This window comes from Acanthaster planci, linkage group LG15 (assembly GCF_054643075.1).
Source record: "Acanthaster planci isolate LZ-2023a linkage group LG15, COTS_SCS, whole genome shotgun sequence".
NCBI lineage: Eukaryota > Metazoa > Echinodermata > Asteroidea > Valvatida > Acanthasteridae > Acanthaster > Acanthaster planci.
In genome coordinates this window covers 3923171-3942435 of record NC_141791.1, presented here as the reverse complement: position 1 = coordinate 3942435, position 19265 = coordinate 3923171, and the positions used below count along the sequence as shown (strand labels likewise).

General features: G+C 41.2%; 2 protein-coding genes and 1 long non-coding RNA gene across 5 annotated transcripts in view; 2 read left to right on the top strand and 1 right to left on the bottom strand.

Annotated features, from left to right (window-relative positions):
• The first annotated feature begins 44 nt into the window (after positions 1-44).
• On the top strand, positions 45-7368 carry LOC110988209 (uncharacterized). Its single transcript, XM_022251527.2, has 4 exons — positions 45-164; positions 1359-1576; positions 3187-3649; positions 4276-7368. The coding sequence occupies exons 1-4, from the start codon at positions 72-74 to the stop codon at positions 4369-4371; spliced, it is 870 nt and encodes a 289-aa protein (XP_022107219.2). The 5' UTR covers positions 45-71; the 3' UTR covers positions 4372-7368.
• A 2409-nt stretch (positions 7369-9777) lies between these two features.
• LOC110988216 (uncharacterized) lies at positions 9778-11682 on the bottom strand. Its single transcript, XR_002599390.2, has 3 exons — positions 11547-11682; positions 10934-11006; positions 9778-10587 (listed from the first exon to the last, which is right to left on the bottom strand). It is a non-coding gene; the product is annotated as an uncharacterized LOC110988216 (long non-coding RNA).
• LOC110988214 (uncharacterized) overlaps positions 11253-19265 on the top strand; it is a 44544-nt gene continuing 36531 nt past the window's right edge. The window contains exon 1 of one of the 3 annotated variants that reach the window (XM_022251536.2): positions 11253-11781. In XM_022251536.2, coding sequence (XP_022107228.2) covers positions 11511-11781 — 271 coding nt within the window. In that variant the 5' untranslated portion in view covers positions 11253-11510. The remainder of the gene's footprint in view (positions 11782-19265) is intronic. The other 2 variants (XM_022251534.2, XM_022251535.2) reach the window with 2 other exon arrangements.

The following is a 19265-nucleotide window of genomic DNA, read 5'->3' as shown; positions in this document are numbered from 1 at the left end:
GGCAGCTGCAGAATCCATGGACGCCGCCATTTAATCACCTTTGACACGACCCGTGACCTAAACACGACAAAATGGAGCAGGAGGATGAACCGGAGGCAGTCGTTGTTGATATTTTACATCCAGAAATACTGAGCAGAGAGGACCTAGCTGATCTACTGTCCCAGGTGAAACACATTTAATAGTCTACTTCTTTGCAAAATCAGGATATCAAAATATAACTTTGACAATTTGCATGGCAAAATTTCATCATTCCCTCGCAAATCAACCCATGTACAGTGTACATGTAGGTTTGACGTTGAGGGCCGAGGGTGGCAATGCGAGTTGTGCGAATTACAATGTACACGCGCCTTTTTTGCCATGCTAAATTTTTTAGTGTAGGTCTAGGCCTCCTTGTACAATGTACATGTACAGTTGCAGAGTAGGCTTTTTCCCCAAATAATGTCACAACTAGAAAGAAGGACAAATCTCAAATTAAGTAGGCTTACTTATTTAATAATAAGCCACTGTACATGTATGTAGTTGGTTACTGTTGGTAGGCCTCGTAAGACTATGAACCTTTCTGAGATTACTGATGAGAGATGTGAAAATAATGATACTAAAATAAAAGGACCAATTCTCGCACTCGGGATGACATCACTGAGTCTTGATTCTTCTCTCTGATTGCTCAATTGCAGGCTATTCCATATTTCACACTCAAAACTCAAAGGGCAAAAATAGTGTTTAGGTCTTTGGGGAAATAACTTTACATCAAATATGCCTGAAATTTCACTATTTATCTCCCACACTGTACCGAAAAGGTGTCAGTTATTTTTATCATGTTGCAGCAAACAACAAGGAAAACATGCAATCCTGTACAAAGTACATGTAAATGGAAAGTTGCCCCTTTGCCCAGACATGAGTGGAACAACCTCCGACCATAAGAATATTATGAGCAGGGCTCATTTGGTGGGGATCATACAGTAACACTATAAGATGACCCAATGGAATACTCTCAACTTCTCATTTTCAATGATATACCAGTACCCGGTACTTGTCACCTTTTCAGAACCACTTGTAGAATTTTGCCCTTCACTCATGTCACTCCAGAGTCCACCTCACAAAACATCTACATTTCAAATGTGTATATCTGTCACTCAAAATATTGCAAATATGATAATGTAATACTTGTAAATGATGTAATCTGATAATTATACCTCCGTGTTATAACACATACCAGTATAACTATAAGGAAAAAGGAGGTTTGAAAAACATTTTTAAAGGAAACTTTGTCAGTAGTCACAAAAATAATTACTTCGCATTGCATTTGTAGGAATTATGACCAAGTGGGGTTCTTGTGTTTTTTCCCGTCATGGCAACAGAGACACATCAAATTAGATCGTCCCAATGCAACAAAGGAGGACCTTCTCGAGATCTTCCACAGAACCATCACACCCCTGCCTCAGCGTGCACCCAGGGCCAACAGGCGAGGGCGCACCACTGCCCAAGTCCACAGGAAGCTGCTGCAAGCCAAGCGACGGCTGCAAGCCAATAGTGATCAGGGATCGAAGGTCACGATGACTGTTGGATTCTCAAGAAGGTTTGTTGTTGCTCCTGACTTCAGACTCAGTTATTGTGTGTGTTGATGCTGCTTTATGCACAGTTTAACAGTCTGGCCTCGAACCAGAGGTAACACTTTCATCTAGCCCTGTGTAATATCAGGAGATTAAGTGACAGGCATATTATATTGTGCACGGATTGGTGAAGTGGAATTTATGTACATGTATGTAACTGTTAAAGAAAATTCAAGTCTTGTTTCCTGTTGTGGTCATTTATTGGACCAAGATTAGGCCCAGCTTACCCAATGAGAAACAACATTGACGGGGCGCGAGGGGAGAGGCATGTTCCAATGAGATTTGTCCAGGATTGTCTCCAAAAAGTCTGCCTAATCCTAATAGGGAGCGCGTACATCCCGCTCTTAAAAGATGCTGCAGGCGCGCACGCGATAACAACCATAACGGTACACCAGCTCAACTGAAAAAAGGAGAGTCACTCACATCCTTTTTCTTTTTGTTTTTCATGGTTCACCGTTGCAGCGTTTCATCTGAAACCCAACCAGAAAGTGAAAAGAGCTCAGACAGAATTTTGTACTCCTCATGTAACCATATACCCCTTCAGACCGAAACTTCATTTGAGAGAGATCTGTGCTGAAATTGTATGGTGCACCGTTCTCAATGCACCCAATTTATCCCCTTTTCAATTGCCAACTTAACTCTTGTTGATGATACCTGCAAGCAGCAATCCCATTCACGCAAATTTACTACATGTATGAACCCTTCCACTGCAAAAATCCTGAATCGATCATAACCCATAGCTGTTGTATCACTAAATATTAAATAACTATGTGTTTACATATACATGTACTTTCTTTTTTTTGGGGGGGGTTATTATGCTCTTGACAGGGCATACTGCCACACCTTGCCTATAATAGTCATTAAGTATTCCATTCCATAACCATCTAATGCTTACAGCTTCACACGGCAGTGCCCAAAACAGCAACGCGGCAAACCCCCCGGCCCTCCCAGGTAACACAGACCCACACTCATGATACCCGCTTTCCACTAAGAAACTCAGACAATCCTAGACAAAATAGTTGGAACACCTTGTGGAAAGCGCGGCGAATAGATCCCCCCCTCTCCAATTTTTTTTTATTTTGACTTCGTTATAGATACCATTTCCCCCAGTTTTTACCACAGATGACATTGAAAAAGGGGCCACACTTGCAGTGCTTTTCTGTCAACTGAGGCCACAGGCGGCCATCTTGCCTCCCAAATAGAAAAGGTGATCATTGGCTCCCATGCCACAATGGCAAGTAAGCCTCTGTATTACCCTTGTATTTAGCACTGCAATATGGCTCCTGGTGGCTTCAATGACCTCTGTGGGCTGAATGAGGGCATTGAGAGTCCAGACTTTTTGTATGCAATGCCCATGGTCTTTACTTACTTATCCAGTTTCACTTTAAAACCACTTTGTTTTGTCAGATTATTTTGTCTGGCCATTGATACTTGGTGTTTTCACCATGTTGTCTCACACCTTTATGGGACGTTCATGTTGGCCACGGAGTGACTTGTGCAAGGACCATAGGGGAAGCTGCAGCATCTGTTAGTGCAACCAGTGAACTGAAACGTTGTGCTCTGGTTACTTTCACAGCCAAAGAAACCAGCAATCGCCAGGCCTGAATAGCTCATCAAGTTCTTCCTCAAGTCCGGGCACAAGCAGGCTAAAGCCACCCCCCGTTGTCACCAGCAAGCAACGGACGCTCAAGCTGCCTTCGTCGAAAACATCATCATGGCCTTCTGGTTCTTCCAGCACCACGATCAAAGCTGCCAAAGACAGCACGAGTCCGGCCACAAACAGCCAGGTCGACTTGGAGCCTAAGAAGATCGTGACCAACAAATCGACTGTGCAATCAAAACGGGACAGCCGAGTGACCAGTCCTACTACCTCAGCTGTCAGACCAGACTCCCTGCCCCAAATCAAGCTTAAGACCAGCACAAGCCCAGCAGTTGCACCAGTTTCAGATAAAATGCGGAAGATGTCTGTGAAGCCGTTGGGCTCTGATTCCACCAAAATAGCCCTGAAGAGGCCAGTACCATTGGATATCAATGGAAAGGTAATTATGACAATCCCTATTGAGCTTTATTGTCAGAGCTGAGTGACCTAAATTCAGTGTATTATTTAATTGTTATTTTACAACTTGACACCGGATGACGTATAAACACACATCATTTCCCTTATTATTCCACAGAGGACGTGCACACTCAGTTAAGAATTCTTTTTGGCATGTCTGCGGTTAACGTATTAACGCGTTGTGCTTGGTTGGGTCAAAGCACAAGCGCAAGGTTGAAGAATTTGCATGAAAAAAAATTTGCCCCCTGCAGCTTTTTCGGGTAAGAAAATCCGATGTTAACTGGTTAACTGCAATGTGCAGACTTATCTGAGTGGCCACCAGTTCTGGGGTGGCACAACACACATGCATGGTGCACACACCGTTACACTAAGCGCACATACATGTCGGCAAGTCACACTACCCGATCAGCCAAAATAGGCATTCCAGCATGTGTGCACCCTTCGCCCGAGCGTGCCGCGACTACAGTATTTGTATATGATCAACAGTCACGAGATACTCGTCATTTTCCAAAAGCACATAGTTCAATTCATGTGAGAAACGATTGCTGAAGGAGTCACGCAAAAGAGATCAGAATGAACTACCAAGAATTCAATGTCTCTTCTTTCCAGACTAACCCTAGATCATCAGATACAACGTCAAAGACCTCTTCACCCGAAGATGACCATTCACCCAAGAAGAAAATCAAGAGGATTTCCTGGCCTTGATGAAAGCGGTCAACAGTGCTAAGGACTGTTTCACATTGGGGCACCGATTCAGGGATGGACACATGGATACTACACACATTTGCACATTTTATATTCCCCAAAGTAGACCTTAGGCATTTGACAATTGTTGACTGCTTTCATGTTGAACGTGATGTTTTTTGTGCAATCTGGAAAGATTTCATATGAATCACTGACACACATCCTTGAGGTGGTAGGATTCTAATACACAGGCTAGCAACTTTTCCTCGGATCAGCTTGATTTCCTCGTTTTCACTTCACACTCATGACACTGAAAATTGGAAAAACACTGTACAAAGTCTTGTGAAGATTGGAACTTCCTTGTTATTTGTCAAAGTCCAAGTTGCACACCGGAATACACGGTCACAAAAAAGTAGTCTACAATTGTGTGGTAAGATTGGCGAATATTCAAAAGGTGAAGTGTGCAACTGTGCTCAGGAAGTGTGTTTAAGTGCCTCAGTGTGTTAAGCGGGTTATTCTGTCAGGTACGAGATTGAAAGGATGTGGCATCTTCTGTCACATGCTACATGAACATGTATACACACACAGTTCAGACACCGTATGGGTAGTGGAACTCTGTCTAAAGTCCTGTGGTTGAAGGAGGTTATCATCTGAGTTACTGTAGTCATGGAAAATCCTGAAGCTCTTTGGGAAAGAAGTGGTCCTGGAAAGTCATGGGAAAAGTCACAGAAATTCTGGGAATAAAAAGGGTGTCCTGAAATCCTGTTCTCAGAAGAAATGTCACAGAAAAGTCATTGAAATCAAGATCGTGCAAGGGTTATTTTTGGTTGGCTGCAGGTCGCTATTGATGTGATAGCGGAACAATGATAAATTCACAGGCTATCTTCTTGTCAGTCCTATAGCTTTGTAGTGTCTATGGCAGTCTGCTATTTCACAATACACGTACCAGTCAATTTTCTCTGCAAAATAGCATGGAATGTCATGGCAATTGTCAAATTTTAGTTCCCGTAGAGTCATGAAATTTGGTTTTCAAATTTCTGTTGGGACTTGCCAGGCCATAGACAGTTATTTTGATCAACCAGACCCATGGCTATTGTAGACATGAGAATTTGTCCAAAATATGATGAAACAGTTTATTTGGCCTTCATACTTATTACAGGAGAAATGGGGAAGAGGTTGAAGGGAATTGTAGTTTTTTTCTTACTCGGCAATAATTTCCAGTTTTCATGGTCATATTTTTGGCTTTTTTCAATGCAGTTTTGCCAGTGCATACAAGGGTGCTTATTGAGATTTTGTGAACTGTTACTATCATTGACTCAAGCCAGTGACTCAATTCGAGTCATAATCTTTGGTGACTCAACTTGAGTCCCGATGGGTAACTATTCAAGTCACAAAAGTGAGTGACTCGTTGTAACTCTGGTTGCTGTATGGAAACTTTGATACACAGGGATTTTTCGATGCGATATAGAATTTTTAAAAAGTGATGTTGGAAAGTAATTAACAGATAGGTAGTTCCTATCTTTACAGCATATTTCGTCAGTGATCGCTTTGAATTTGCCACCTTCAGTTTCTAATTCTACCATGTATCCAAAAGAGGGAGGTTCCAGAGGTTTCAAACTGTTACCATGGCAACTTACAGCTTTACCCGATACCTAGCAAACTCCAGATTTCAGATAAATTTCAAGCAACATCTGTTCAGTTTCTTTTGATTCTACAGGTTTTTAATTTGATGAATGATTCTGATTTTCCCCCCCTTTTTTTTTCTTTTTTTTTTTCAATTTGAGAGTACATGTAGCATTTCTAACCTCGTCATTGTTGTTGTTTTTTGTGTTGCTGTTACGCTTGGGGGAAAGTGCCTCTTGTATACACACCGGTACCTACCTGAACTCATTTTTATTTGTTGAGATATGTGCGTGTGATTGTTTTTACAAGTTGTACATTTTTTCCACTGAACAGTTGCTAACTGTAAACATAACTTAACAAAATGGCAAAACGGAATCAAGGTTTATCAAACTCTCTCTAAAATACACCAAAACAACTTGGGATTGTGAATTTGTGGGCAATCAGTTTTGCCAACAGGTGTGATTGCAGGGCTCAGAAGTAGCCAAGGGTTCTGTTCTGTTAATATCCCGCAGCTAGCAAGGGACACATCTTTCGAGGAAGGTTATTTCTAATTCTGAGGCAGTTCCCAAGCATGCCTTACAGTGTCTCTCTATGTAAAGTTTTTGTATAAGTTTCAGTTCTGATTATGAAATGGATTTTCTCTTGTTGTTTTTTTGTTTTTTTAACATAATTTTGAAAGCCATGCATTTGTGGAGTCACTTACCCCCTCCCCTCCCAACGTTTTATTTTGTGAGGGTTCTGGAAGATATAAACGGGCTTGACTTATGGAAAGTAGTAGTATTAGTGTGCCCATGGAGACATAGATGCCCGAGGGCGCAAGTCTCTTGGAAATGTTGCAAGAGATTGTTGCCAAAGGTCTTATGGACAATTGGATAATTATTTTTTTATGAGGTAGTAACAGTAATAGAGACTGACACATTCTTCCGATGGAATCGCAGATCATGACGCCGTGATTTTGTGAATAATGACTGGGGCTCTTTGCGACATTGCAATGCGATACGAAACGGTGTATTGTTTCCAATCACGTCTTATTTTGTACATGCCGCGTGGCATCTGACTTGGCCTACTCGTAGATAACAAATGCTGCTTTGAAATATTCTGATTGTTTTCCTCAGATTTTCTTGCGTTCGATTTTTCTTGTCCTGTTTGAAAGGCTGGTAATCTGTCAAGTGTGTTTTGTCTGTAAGACGTAAATAATCGTCAGATGGAAGATCAAGCCGTGTGACTCGACTGAAGCAGGGAGGAGACGCTTTGGTCCAACAGTACAACAGCGCCCTCTTTTCGATAACCTGGCTTATTTTAGTCCAGGGGTATTCTGAGTAATACAAATCTTACTTCAATATTCAGTTGATAATACTGAGTGCTTCCTTTGGGAAATTGGGATGAGATATTGTACGTCTGCGTAGTTTTGAATTGTTATTACTGTTGGCATTGTCGACCTTTGACGAAAAATGACATTATGCAGGTAAATAGGAATTCACCTCGGTCCCAATTTTGCGCCATGACCACTAGTCTGTATTTGGAAGGGGACTGGTGTAATTAAGATCGTTGAAAAGTTCAATATACATGTAATTATTTTGATTAGGATGGGTCTGTACCCACCCTTGCAGCATTGTATAGCCATCAAAGGGGGCGTGGTGTGCCATGAGAGAATGGAAATGGATAGAGAAGGCTATGAGCAAAATGGGGGAAGCTAAGTCGCGCGACAATGCAACTTCGGGACCGTGAAAAAAAAAATATTGAATACAAATTCAGGAACTCGGTAAAATGACCAGAGTGTTATTCTTATTATTATAACCCACCAGTATCTTACGGCTGTCTTTATGATGGCTTAATTTTGTAAGTTTAGTGAACGGGACAGCTTGAAAAAAAATCCGTTTTTAAAAACAAAATCTTGTCAAAAGCCTAAAGACTGTACGCGCTTTTCCAGTCCCTCCGGAAAATCTCTCTTTCACTGTCCTGAAAGGCGTCATTCGATGTTTGATTCCAACACTTTCACTTTCCGGAAAGCAACTAGACGTGACGGCAGCTTACGAAACTTGTTGCCCCAGAAAAACTGTTGCGTCATCAATCCACTTACGGTTTTCTTCCGTCATTCCCATTTTGGTCAGCGGAAAAGTTAACTTGATCTACACGCGTATAATTTCACGGTTTCCCCATGATCAAGCGATCTCGTTGTGCCCAGGAAGAGATGCTCTCTACTTGTACAATTAAGCGGGCGTTAATACAATAGGAAGTTAAACATATGTTGAAACTGCTGTGAAAGCCATTAGGAATTTCCCCGTTTTATAAATAAGTTTGTGACACAATCACGAGTGTGTTTGGAGTGTGAAATAGCATGCTTTTCCTCGTCAATGTCATTTGTATTGACAAATTTTCCACAGACGTGCGCCTGCTTCACTGCTCCATGTTAGTTTGCTCCATTGTTGGTAAGTAAAAAATGAATTAAACGGTGCCGATGCTGATGAGTTTTTTTATTTAATAGGATCACAAACTACCTTTTTCACTGCCTGAAGCATTCATCAAAACAAGCCTGTCAGTTTCTAGTGAATTCAACACGGATCTGCGCTTACCTGCATACCGACTTGTCAACAAAAGAATGTCCACACGATGCAGGAAAGGAAGACGTTCTGTGTACTTACACATGTCCACAGGACGTTTCCCCTTCTCTGAAAAAGAAGTTTAAAGGCATTTTGGGGTAGGGGTAATCTGTTGTTGAAAGGAAGAGGAATGGTCAAGGAAACCTTGTTCAAAAGGCCAGCTGAAAATCGTGTTCCTAGTTCAAGAAAAACGAGTGCATGTATTTTCACTGAGTTTTCTTATCTGCACGAAAAGAAAGGAATGTCCGCACTAGATATGTAAGGTAAGTGTGAGTGATTTGACAAGCTTGGAAGTCTGTTCGATCATCATCAAAAAAAGGAAACCCAACTTTAAATGGTTACTGTGGCAAAGCTGAACACTTTCTAGTGGACAACAATATCATCTCAAAGTGGAGAACAAATACTTTCCAATAATGCCTCATTCAGGATTTTACCGCCGTTACGCATCACTGAGCACCAATGTGTTGAAATTTAGGTGCATAATTGGCGATGGCTCACTTTGACGTGGGACAGAATTAACACTGAATCGTGTTTTTTCCCTCTGAATTTTCTTTGCCTTTAATCCAGTCAAGACATTTTCAAAGACTTTTCATTGTCCAGTGCCCCCACGTGACCCCCTCCCCTCTCCAAACACAGTGGGCATCGACGTGTCATGTTGTTCACGGCTCGTTTATCTGGCCAAAAACTTCAGCGTTCGTGGTAAGTCTTCAAGACAACGATTCGCTGTTGTGTCGCCAGCTGCATCATAGTGAGATTCACACACACTGTCTGAAGACCTGTCAAAGCACTCAGCTTTTTATCCAAGAGCGATTGCATATTCAGCAAAGGCATTTCCACTCACACCCAAATCAATTATGAAAGAGGCAATGTTGATTTCATTGACCTGGAAAGTGAGCCATCCCCAATTATGCACCTAAATTTCAACACATTGGTGCTAAGTGATGCCTAACGGTAAAATCCTGACTGAGACATCGTGTAAAGTATTTGTTCTCTACTTTGAGATGATAGAAAGTGTGTAGCTTTGTCACAGTAACCATTTAAAGTTAGGTTTCCTGTTTTGATACACCCAGCAGACTTGCCTGATTGAGTTAGTTGCGTCCCAGTCGGGGTCTCAGCCTTAAATAATTCGAGCCATTGAAATAACCCGCATTTTACCGGTAACATCAGAAGTAAGACTTAAAGAACACTCTTCAAAGAGGCTAAGTTAAGGTAAGATTCAAGGAACACGTGGGCTTTATATTCGAAATCGGTTGAAAAAAAAACCAGATGAATGATAAAAACAATGACTTGAAATCACTTATAAGAAAACTAACAATAACACAATCGACAAACAGTGACCAAAATTCAGATTAATATAAAGAATTTGGGTCAGCCAGGAACAAAACGCAAGGGAATACGACGATTTAAGGATAAATACTGAACACGAAGTACTCAATGCGACGGACACATTATGCTTCGGATGTACTAATTTGTACCGTTGTCACGAAGAAATGATATTTGATCTGGTCTTCAAGTGAGAGGCTGTCTATTTATACCCAAGACAACCATGAGCCCTCTCGCCTATAGGCGCCAGCATTACTTCTTCCTCGTCCGTCTCAGTTCAGCCTCGTTGCCTTTGTGCAGCTGGGGGGTCAATGCTCGACAATCTACGATCTCAGTACATTTCACGCCATTAAATAAAGACTTGTTTGTTTCACCACCCCGAGATTATCTTCACGACCGTGAAATTCGCGGATTGCGGGTGTTGCAAATCTGCCTGTATTTGTTTTCTTTTGTCTGAAAGCTAGAGTGTATGATTACCACATACTGGTAATCATGATGAAATAGAAAATAACAGATCATAAAAGTCTCGGCCGGTATCCAGTTACAACCCGGAACATTACTGTCGTAAGCGAGGAAGCAAACATTGATGAATGTATACATTTCTCTGTGTTTTTCTTTCGGCTCCGTTGGCGGGGGGGGGGTTGCAATAATTGCCCAATTTTTCTCCTAGGGTCGGCTGGTGCTGAGCTGGCTGAAAAAAACAGATTAAATATCATTGAAAATGCGTTCCATAGTCAAGGTGGAACACTTTCATTAGTTTAACCGTCAAACTGCATTTGAAGCAAGATATGGGACGGAGAAAACCCCCCCGCCTTTGTGTTGGTCGGAATCTCAGGAATTCTTTACAGACTTGTAGGGGGGATGTGTTAGGTAACAATAGTCTACAGTGTGCATAGGGATTGGAAAGGTAAGAGGGGTACCCCTCCGTCCCATATCTTGCCTGGTATGTCAAACTGACTGGCAGCAAACGGTCTATCACGCGCTTTCTTTGTTGTTAATGAGTGTTCATATAGGCCTACTTTTGTATTGCTGCTTACCCAATCGATATTATGCCCGCGCTCTCATTGGTCAGTTGAGTAATCCTGTTGTATAGTATGGCCGAAGAAACCCCTTTAGTCCGTAGAAATGAAAATGAATGAATCATAATTATCATAGACATTAATGTCACCATACAATCGTTACAAATCAAAATACTCGTATAAATACGAACAAAAGGCTGTACTTTTAAATTAAAGGTTGTTCGTTAGTATTGATGTCACGCGCCCCCAACCTAAACAGTTTAACAGCAGAGACTAGATTCTCAGCAAACAAATCGAGTTGCACGTTTGCTTAATATAGTGTAGTTGGTGTCACATCTAGCACAAGCGCTCAATATTTGAACTGGGTGATTCAAGTGCATGACGTGATGTACACTTTGTTGCGTGCAAAGCGCTATAGCTTCGCGTGTCATGTACAATGAAAAACTAGCGCGACGTGCAGAAGGCAAAGAAAAGCATGGGGTTGCCAGCCGGCCGTCAACAAAATGAAACCGAAAAGGCGAAATTGAAAATGTAAACCCTGTGTTTTTAGTTCGGATTTATTTATCCTGTAGGATAAACTGCATCTTCCTTAAAGATGCCCTTCGTCAACCGACGCGTGGAGCCCCTTTACCTGAGCAACAAAGCCCTGCCGAGCGGATGCAGTACGGAGCTCGAGAACGTAGCCAACAATTCGCTGGCCAACTTGGTCCGGCAGTTGGCCGACATCGCCGGCCATGCCACCAGCATCTTCGACGGGATATGCGCCGAGGCCCGGGACATTCACGATCGTTCGTGTCGCCTCAGAACCCGCACGGACAGCTTGTCGGAATATTTGCAGACTCTGGATGCTAGGGCCGTGGAAGTTCGTAAGTATTGTCGAATTGTGTTGTGGTTTCAATTGATTTTTTTAAAAAGGTTCTCTTCCTTCAACCTTTGGCGTGCGTTGTAGTGGGGGAGTGGTGTTAAACAAAAGGTTCATTCATTGAACAGGTTGTTGGCTGTCTAGTTTTCGGGGAAGATTTCGAACAGCCTTGCGGTTTTTGAGGTATTGTTGGGAGAAAGTACGAAAGACAAAATGCATGTACCCAACCCTGCTCAGTAATACTTTAGGGGCAGAGGTTAGCGTGAGTCAACTTGATTATATTGACAATGACTGTTGACATAACCAAGATGCTTCAGCATTTGTCTGGCATGTCTGGTGTGGCTTTTGATGTTGATACGGTGAATGATTAATCCAGTTTGTTTGGGTACAAATTGCATGAATCATGCGAATGATTACATGCAATATGTGGTATTGGAACACTTGAATTTCATGTTTAGTAATGTTTTGCATTCAACAGTAATTAAGATTAATGTTCAAATAGGCCTATGAATAATTTCATAAAAGTAACTAGGCCTATGTACCGGTAGGCCTAGCCTAGTACTACATTGTGTACTACCCGAGAATTACATTACAAAAATATACATTTGAATACCTCTTAGCTACTTTAAAACTAGACACACCTCAATTACATGTAATGTGTCACATTGATGGTCACAGTATGTATGCATCTTTTCTCCATTAACAATTTACACCATTGCTTCTTATTCATATTCTTTAAATATTTTTACTTTCCATTTGTAACTTAAATGTCACAATAACATGCCACATTGAACACATTGGCTGAGGTCATGAAAAAAATTCGACCAATTACATAAATTAATGTAGACTGATTCGGTATTTTGATTATCGTAAATAAAATTCAGTTCACACTACTCAGATACAAAATTTCAGCTTTTTCTAGAAATGGATTTTTAGATTGTTCTGTACAGATCGAAGGAGGAAAAAAAAAGGCCAGAAAAGTTCTGCTTGTGTAAAAGAAAAGTCAGTTTGTCACTCCTACCAAAGATCCTTTTGATAAAGGTTTCACACTGCCACTTATTTACTCACTTGTCTTGCCCTGCTCTTTGCTCAGCTGTTCTTCGGTAAACTTTTGCTTCCTGTCTGGTGAATGTACATGTATGTACACGTATATGTACATTGATAAAAGCTCAGAAGTGTCTGACTATGGTAACTTCTGGTACAAATTTTTCGTCTGAAAAAAGCACATTTACCCGGTTTACTGAGTTGAAATTTAGCAGAAAGTGCAAACTAGGAGTGGTGTAAACAGGGAAATGGGTTAATTAATTAAAAAAAACCCAAAGCGTTACTCACTACCTTTCTATTTTTACATACACGCACTGTACCGGCAGTTGTACTTGGCTGTGATTTGGTTTTCCCTGAAATAGATAGCCAAGAAAAACTGGGAAATAGTGACCACAGATATAAATCATGTTGGGTGGCAATGATCTGGTACCGGTAATTGTCGGTTAAATGAGGTAATGAAAACCTAGCTTTTTGATTTACCATAGCTTGACATGAAAGGCCTCCTAAAATATATATATTTTGGTTCTACATGTAGGCCTAGGCCTTCTTTCAAATGTTGGGTAACATGTTGGCATGTACTAGCCGAGGTTGGACGATGTCTACATTGCATTGCGACAAACGTCCAGGGTATAAATGTCCTCCCACAATGCAAATTTTTTTCAACAGTTTTTCTGACTTTTTACCTGGCGAAGACAGCTCAAATGATTGTTCACAAGTGCCATGTATACCGAATTTCATAAAGGCTGTGTTGAAATTATAAATTACGCCCGCAGACAATGTATTTTGCAGGAAATTGTGCGCCAAACTCCACGCTTTCCATCGCGATCGACTTACGTTCGTCTAGTAGTACGCATTTGCGCATGCGTGAAACGGCCTCCAAGCTCGGCCCCCATTCTGTCAGTTTTGTTGTCTAGAGCTAGGTCTAGGTCTTCACTCCATTGAAAATGTGTGGAGACACGCAAGCTACAGACCTAGCCGTAGCTTTGGAAATCCGTCTCGGACACGGCCTTATCTGCAACATCTTCACGCTCACAGCTCTTCTGTGCTTGGTCAAGGGGCAGTCAGTTACTATGCATTTCGGGCATGTGCAAGTACGCGTACCAGACGAAAGTAAAGTAACAAATCGTGACGGAAAGCGGAGTTTCGCAAAATTTCCTGCAAAATACCGCTGGCATATTTATTATAATTTCAACAGAGCATTTATCGAATTTGGGTTACAAGGCATCTGTGAGTGACATTTGAGCTCTCTTCGCCAGGTAAAAATGTGAGAAAAAACGTTTTGTATTGTACAATGTACGGGTAGGAGGACTTTTATACCTTGAACGTCATTCGTAGTATAAATGAAGACAGCATCCAACCTGGGCTAGGCATGTACCGGTATATGTACATACTGTATACATGCACATGTACTGGTCATGTGTAAGTGCATGAATTTTCCCATACATACATGTAGCACATCTGGCATTGGAGTAAAAGGCCTTGGGGTCATAGTACCGGTATGTAGTTTTTAATTAAACTTATCTTTACCTGTACTTCTGGCATATGCCAGTACAGTTTGTACTGTTGAACTGCCGTTTGTATTTTTGTATTGTTATGCATTGCTTATTGCAATGCCAAATAAAAGAATAATGAAAATGCCGGGTAATATAATAAATATTATGATATTATACATACATGCATACTGTACATTTTACTTGAAATTTCAACCACAAATGTCAGCTGCTTCCAATGCACATCTCTAGCTCTGGCTAGGGACTTGACACCAACTTGCCAATTCAGCATGCATGTAAAACACATATGCATTAGAACAGTGCACGGACCTGTGCCTCGAGGCATTGAGCAAGTACAGTACTTAACGGACAGAAAGGATATTCTGGGACCTAGGCTGATGTAACCAGTGCAGGTGTATTTTAATGCTTGCCAGTCCTGATGGAGTCTGAAGCATGTTGGGGCAGGACCACCTTAATGCATGTGTACATGTATGTACATGTACATGTAGTTTCTAGCTTGAGCTTCTAAAGTTGACTTCCATTTCTATGCTAAAGTTAGCCTGAAAAATGAACTTATCTTACAGATTAGTATAGTTTTCTGGAACTACGGTATGTGTACATGTACCGGGTATGTGTTAAATACTGGCAATTGTATGTACATGTACTGGTACGTCTAGTTTTAGGTGACTTGTGTGTTCATAAACGATAGCCTATACGCATGTTCTTTTCTATCAGAAAAGCTTTTAAGACCCTTCTTTCACATGTCCAACAGAACAGTTCCATCCTGAACATGGATCACTCGGAGATAACAGAGATGGCTTCTTTAAGTTGCTCTTCTGATATTCCCTCTCCACTAAGACCTCTTCAGTGCACTTAAAGAAAAATGCCTCGGCGATAATCCAGCTTTCTTTTTCTTGGACTTACATGTACATGTGCCCTGGAGATAAGTTTGACTGTCTAATGTGCACCTCTCTGGCCCGGCTTGCAGTATATGTGCAGTGTACCGGTACATATGTGCCGGTACATAAAGCACGTACAATGTACAGTAAGATGCCACAGCTCTTTGCTTGCTGTAATCTCAGTCATCCTGGATGAAGAAGATCAGTAATCCAGGATTATCCGTGCTTATTGTATCATATACATGTGCAGAATGTGAGCAGTGGGACAGGTAAAGAAAAATAGGACAGGGAAAAATGAGAGAATGTGTAATCGGTAGTCTGCTTAGTTTTAAAGGTACCGATACAGTGCCGCTTACAAGTTCCGGTACTGGTAAGGTCCATCAATATATTGATAATATCCGATATATATTAAACTTTGATATCGATATGAATGATAACACTTCAACATTGAAATCAATATACATGTATTGAAAGCGCCGATAATGAAAAAAATGAAGTTATAAATGATAAAGTACACAGCTGTTGTTATACCGTAGATGTCCAGTCCTATGATAGAGAAGTGCCCATTTTTCGTGGTCAAGAATACATGTAGCAGTCAGCAAATTTGCCTCTGATTTGTTTTTTTCTTCGTCATAAAAGCTTATAAAAAGTGGTAAAACGTACACAGCTGCAGTGTACAGTATGTAGTGTGTACAGTGATTTTTTTGCATCGTACATGCACCGATACAAACTTGCATATACTGAGCACGCTGTACAATTAGCAAGGCACCTTTCTGAATTTTGCCTGGTACTTGTGTGTGTACTTTTCACATACATGTACATGACACCAGCCCGAATCTTCGAGTGGTTAAGAAATAGTCGTTGCCCGACCTTGTATGAATGATGCATCAGATTCCTGCGCACTGTCTGCATTCATGCAATAGTTGGGGCTGATGTTCATGTCGTATTGTGGAGTAGCAATTTCATCATTGGTGATTGGTTGAAGTCCAGGAAAATTGATATTTATTGATAAATGAGGCACATCGTCAATGAAGCCGGCCACTCAGATCGCAGACTGGCCGGAGTTAGCGTGTCTTTGCATTTGAATGTATCGTTTTGACTGCAGGGTGTTGATGTTGTCAGGTGGTCTTTTGTTTGGGGAAGATTAAAAAAGCTCACAAATTCCAGCAGACTTAACTCATGCTGCGCGGTTAGGACTAGTTGGTAAGCTGCCTAATGGCAAAAGATGTTCAGCATTATGCCACTGGTTTTGAGCTTGAAAACATTCTTGGAAGAAATTTGATATATATATTCGTATTATTGATATTGGACCGCTATTCATGTACGTACATGTACATCGGTATTGGCAATTATCTATAATCGACAGAGCTCAGTCCCACTTTTGAAGCTGTCTATAAAGTAACGGATCATTGAAAAGCGTAGTGTGTCCATGTACTTGCAGTTGTGGGAGCAAGCTTCCTGTGGAGTAATTCTTTCAAGCAAGCTGTCGTTTTGAAGAAAGCAGTGAAAGAAGGCCATTTCCAATGATGTGTGTACCGTATTTTTGGAAATTCTTGTTCGTACCAGTAGCAACCACTTTGCTGTACATGTACATAGACATGGACATGTAGCACCTTTAAAGTGTTGTTCATTTCCTTTGAAACAAATGCCACCTGACTTCTTTTGCCATTGGTAATTTTAACCATTTAACACTTGGTGGTACAAATGTATGTACATGTAGCTGCACAATGAATCAGTAGAGAAAAGGTGCAAAAAAACTTCCTACATGTACAGTACCTACCATGTACCGGTACATGAATATGCACATGCATGCTGTACCTATATGTACTGGTACATGTACTGTACTAGGGCTGTTTTCAAATGCCACACCGGTACATGTATTTACATGTACACATGTAATAGGAAGCGGAACTGTACTCTACCTGCTTTGTTTGTTTTTGTTTTTTTTTTGGCCTAACACACATGTAAGCCTTAGTCATTCACCACGAAATCCAACATCAAAGGTACCGGGAAGGGAATCAGAAGATTGATTGCACGATTGTTTCAACTGTAATAAGATTTAGACGGAACAAAGCGATATATGGTGAGTGGAAAAATAGGTGGTTTTCAGCACATTGTTGGTTCGTGCGGTTTACACAGTGCACACATGCCGACATGCAAACACAAAATGTGGCAGCCCATGTGTTTAATAGCTCCATGGGCATCCAAACCTGTGGCCAGCATGTTGCCCGGAACAATCACCAAAGTCATAGGTCAGGCAGGTGTGCAGGAAATGCTCACAGTGTGGCCTGTGTTGCCAGTGCCACAACATGAAGGTTGATTAATGGCTAAATATGGGCAGTTCTGCACAGGCCCCCCTGCCCCCCAATGCTCCCAGCTGCTTTGTTGGGAGACATTTTCAAGTGGGCGCTGTGTCCAATTTTATTTTGAAGGATTTTTTTTTTGCGTGGGTGTGATAAGTTGTGAAAAATTGATGCAACTGCCTGACACAGAATTGAAGATAATTTGTATTGAATGCTGGCGCTGTACTGGGTTTGCGTTGTCAGTGCACTTTCAGGGCAGTCACATTTAAGCCCCCTCTCTGTGTACATGTATATATTGTGTGCGGAGAGGGTTTATTTTTACAAGGTTCCAATTCCTGTCCAGGAACTCTGCAATGAAAAATGATAACAAACGGGATCATCTGTCACACTATTATTAAGAGAGTAGGCCTACTATGCAATTGAGTGACAGTTATTTTAACTTGTTTGAGAGGAGGAACTACATGCAATGCACCCATATTTGTTGAGTGATTTGTACTCGTAATTGAATATTTTACACCTGCTACCGGTACATGTGTAACATCTGTGTTGGATAAGTTTAATTAATGCAAGACACTCCTAGTCCTAGTGAACATTTCAACACATGAGCAGCTTGTGGATAATATCTGTTTTACTTTTAACGTTGTCTTAGTAAGTAATTTTGATTTGGCTTGTTTTCTTTTCCCCAAAGTGCAAAAAAATGGTCAGGGACCAAGCTTGAATTTGCAAGAATTAACATCGGCAAACAAGCTAATGTACATGTATAATAGCCTATAACCAGGTTCACTGTACATGTACATGTAAAGAGTACCAGTACTCGTATACCAGTACATACATGTACATGTATATCCCAGGGGGTTTACCTCCGTCACCCTATAACTCAATAACTGTTGGGAATCCAAGCCAAGGTCAAGATCGTGACACCCATCAATTAATTTGCTTCCCAATATTGTCAGCGGCTATCGATCCACCACCAGCTCTAATTGAATCAGCAGATAAGAGCGGAGGCCTTTTGCTTAGCCTGAGTGCAGGGAGACCCGAGGTATTATTATTATTGCCGCCTCTTTTGCGGGCGGAGGTAACACAAGACGGGGGACGAGACATCCAGGAATGGTCTAATAAGATTGTTATTAGCTGGAGAATGTGACCCTTGGGGCCGTTGCGTTACCTGCTTCCGTCGTTGTCGGGTAGCACAAATGATGATGGGTGAATCGCATTGAATGCCCACCATCAGCCGACAAGATTGGTGCGCTCAGTGTTTGTACATGTACATGTGCATGTACTTCTCCACTGTGATAGATCTAGGATAATTGGTTTTGTTGTTTATAAATGATCAGTACAGCATCTGCTGTACAGTTTTATTTCACCATACATCAGTAATGGTTAAACTGTTTTATAATACATGTACATGTAGAAAGCATCAGTAGCACCATTGGGGCCATCAATTTTTGTTCAGCATTTTTTTCCGGAGGGGTTACTTTTTTTCTCTAAACCTAATGTACATGTATTCTCTTCTTTCCTAGACAGTGCAAGCTGAAAAAGGAAAAGGGAATGATATTTGGGAACTGGACTGGCATTGTCATTTCTAATGCATATTTAAAAAGCGTTAATGGACCTCACATCCCCAGCTTGTATACAATTTGTGTGCTCTTGAAAATTGATGACCAAAAAATGGATGGCCTCTTTGCGACATTGTAAGTGCATCTTGTTGTTCGCATTTCAGGAAATTTAATTGAGACATCATTCAATGATTGA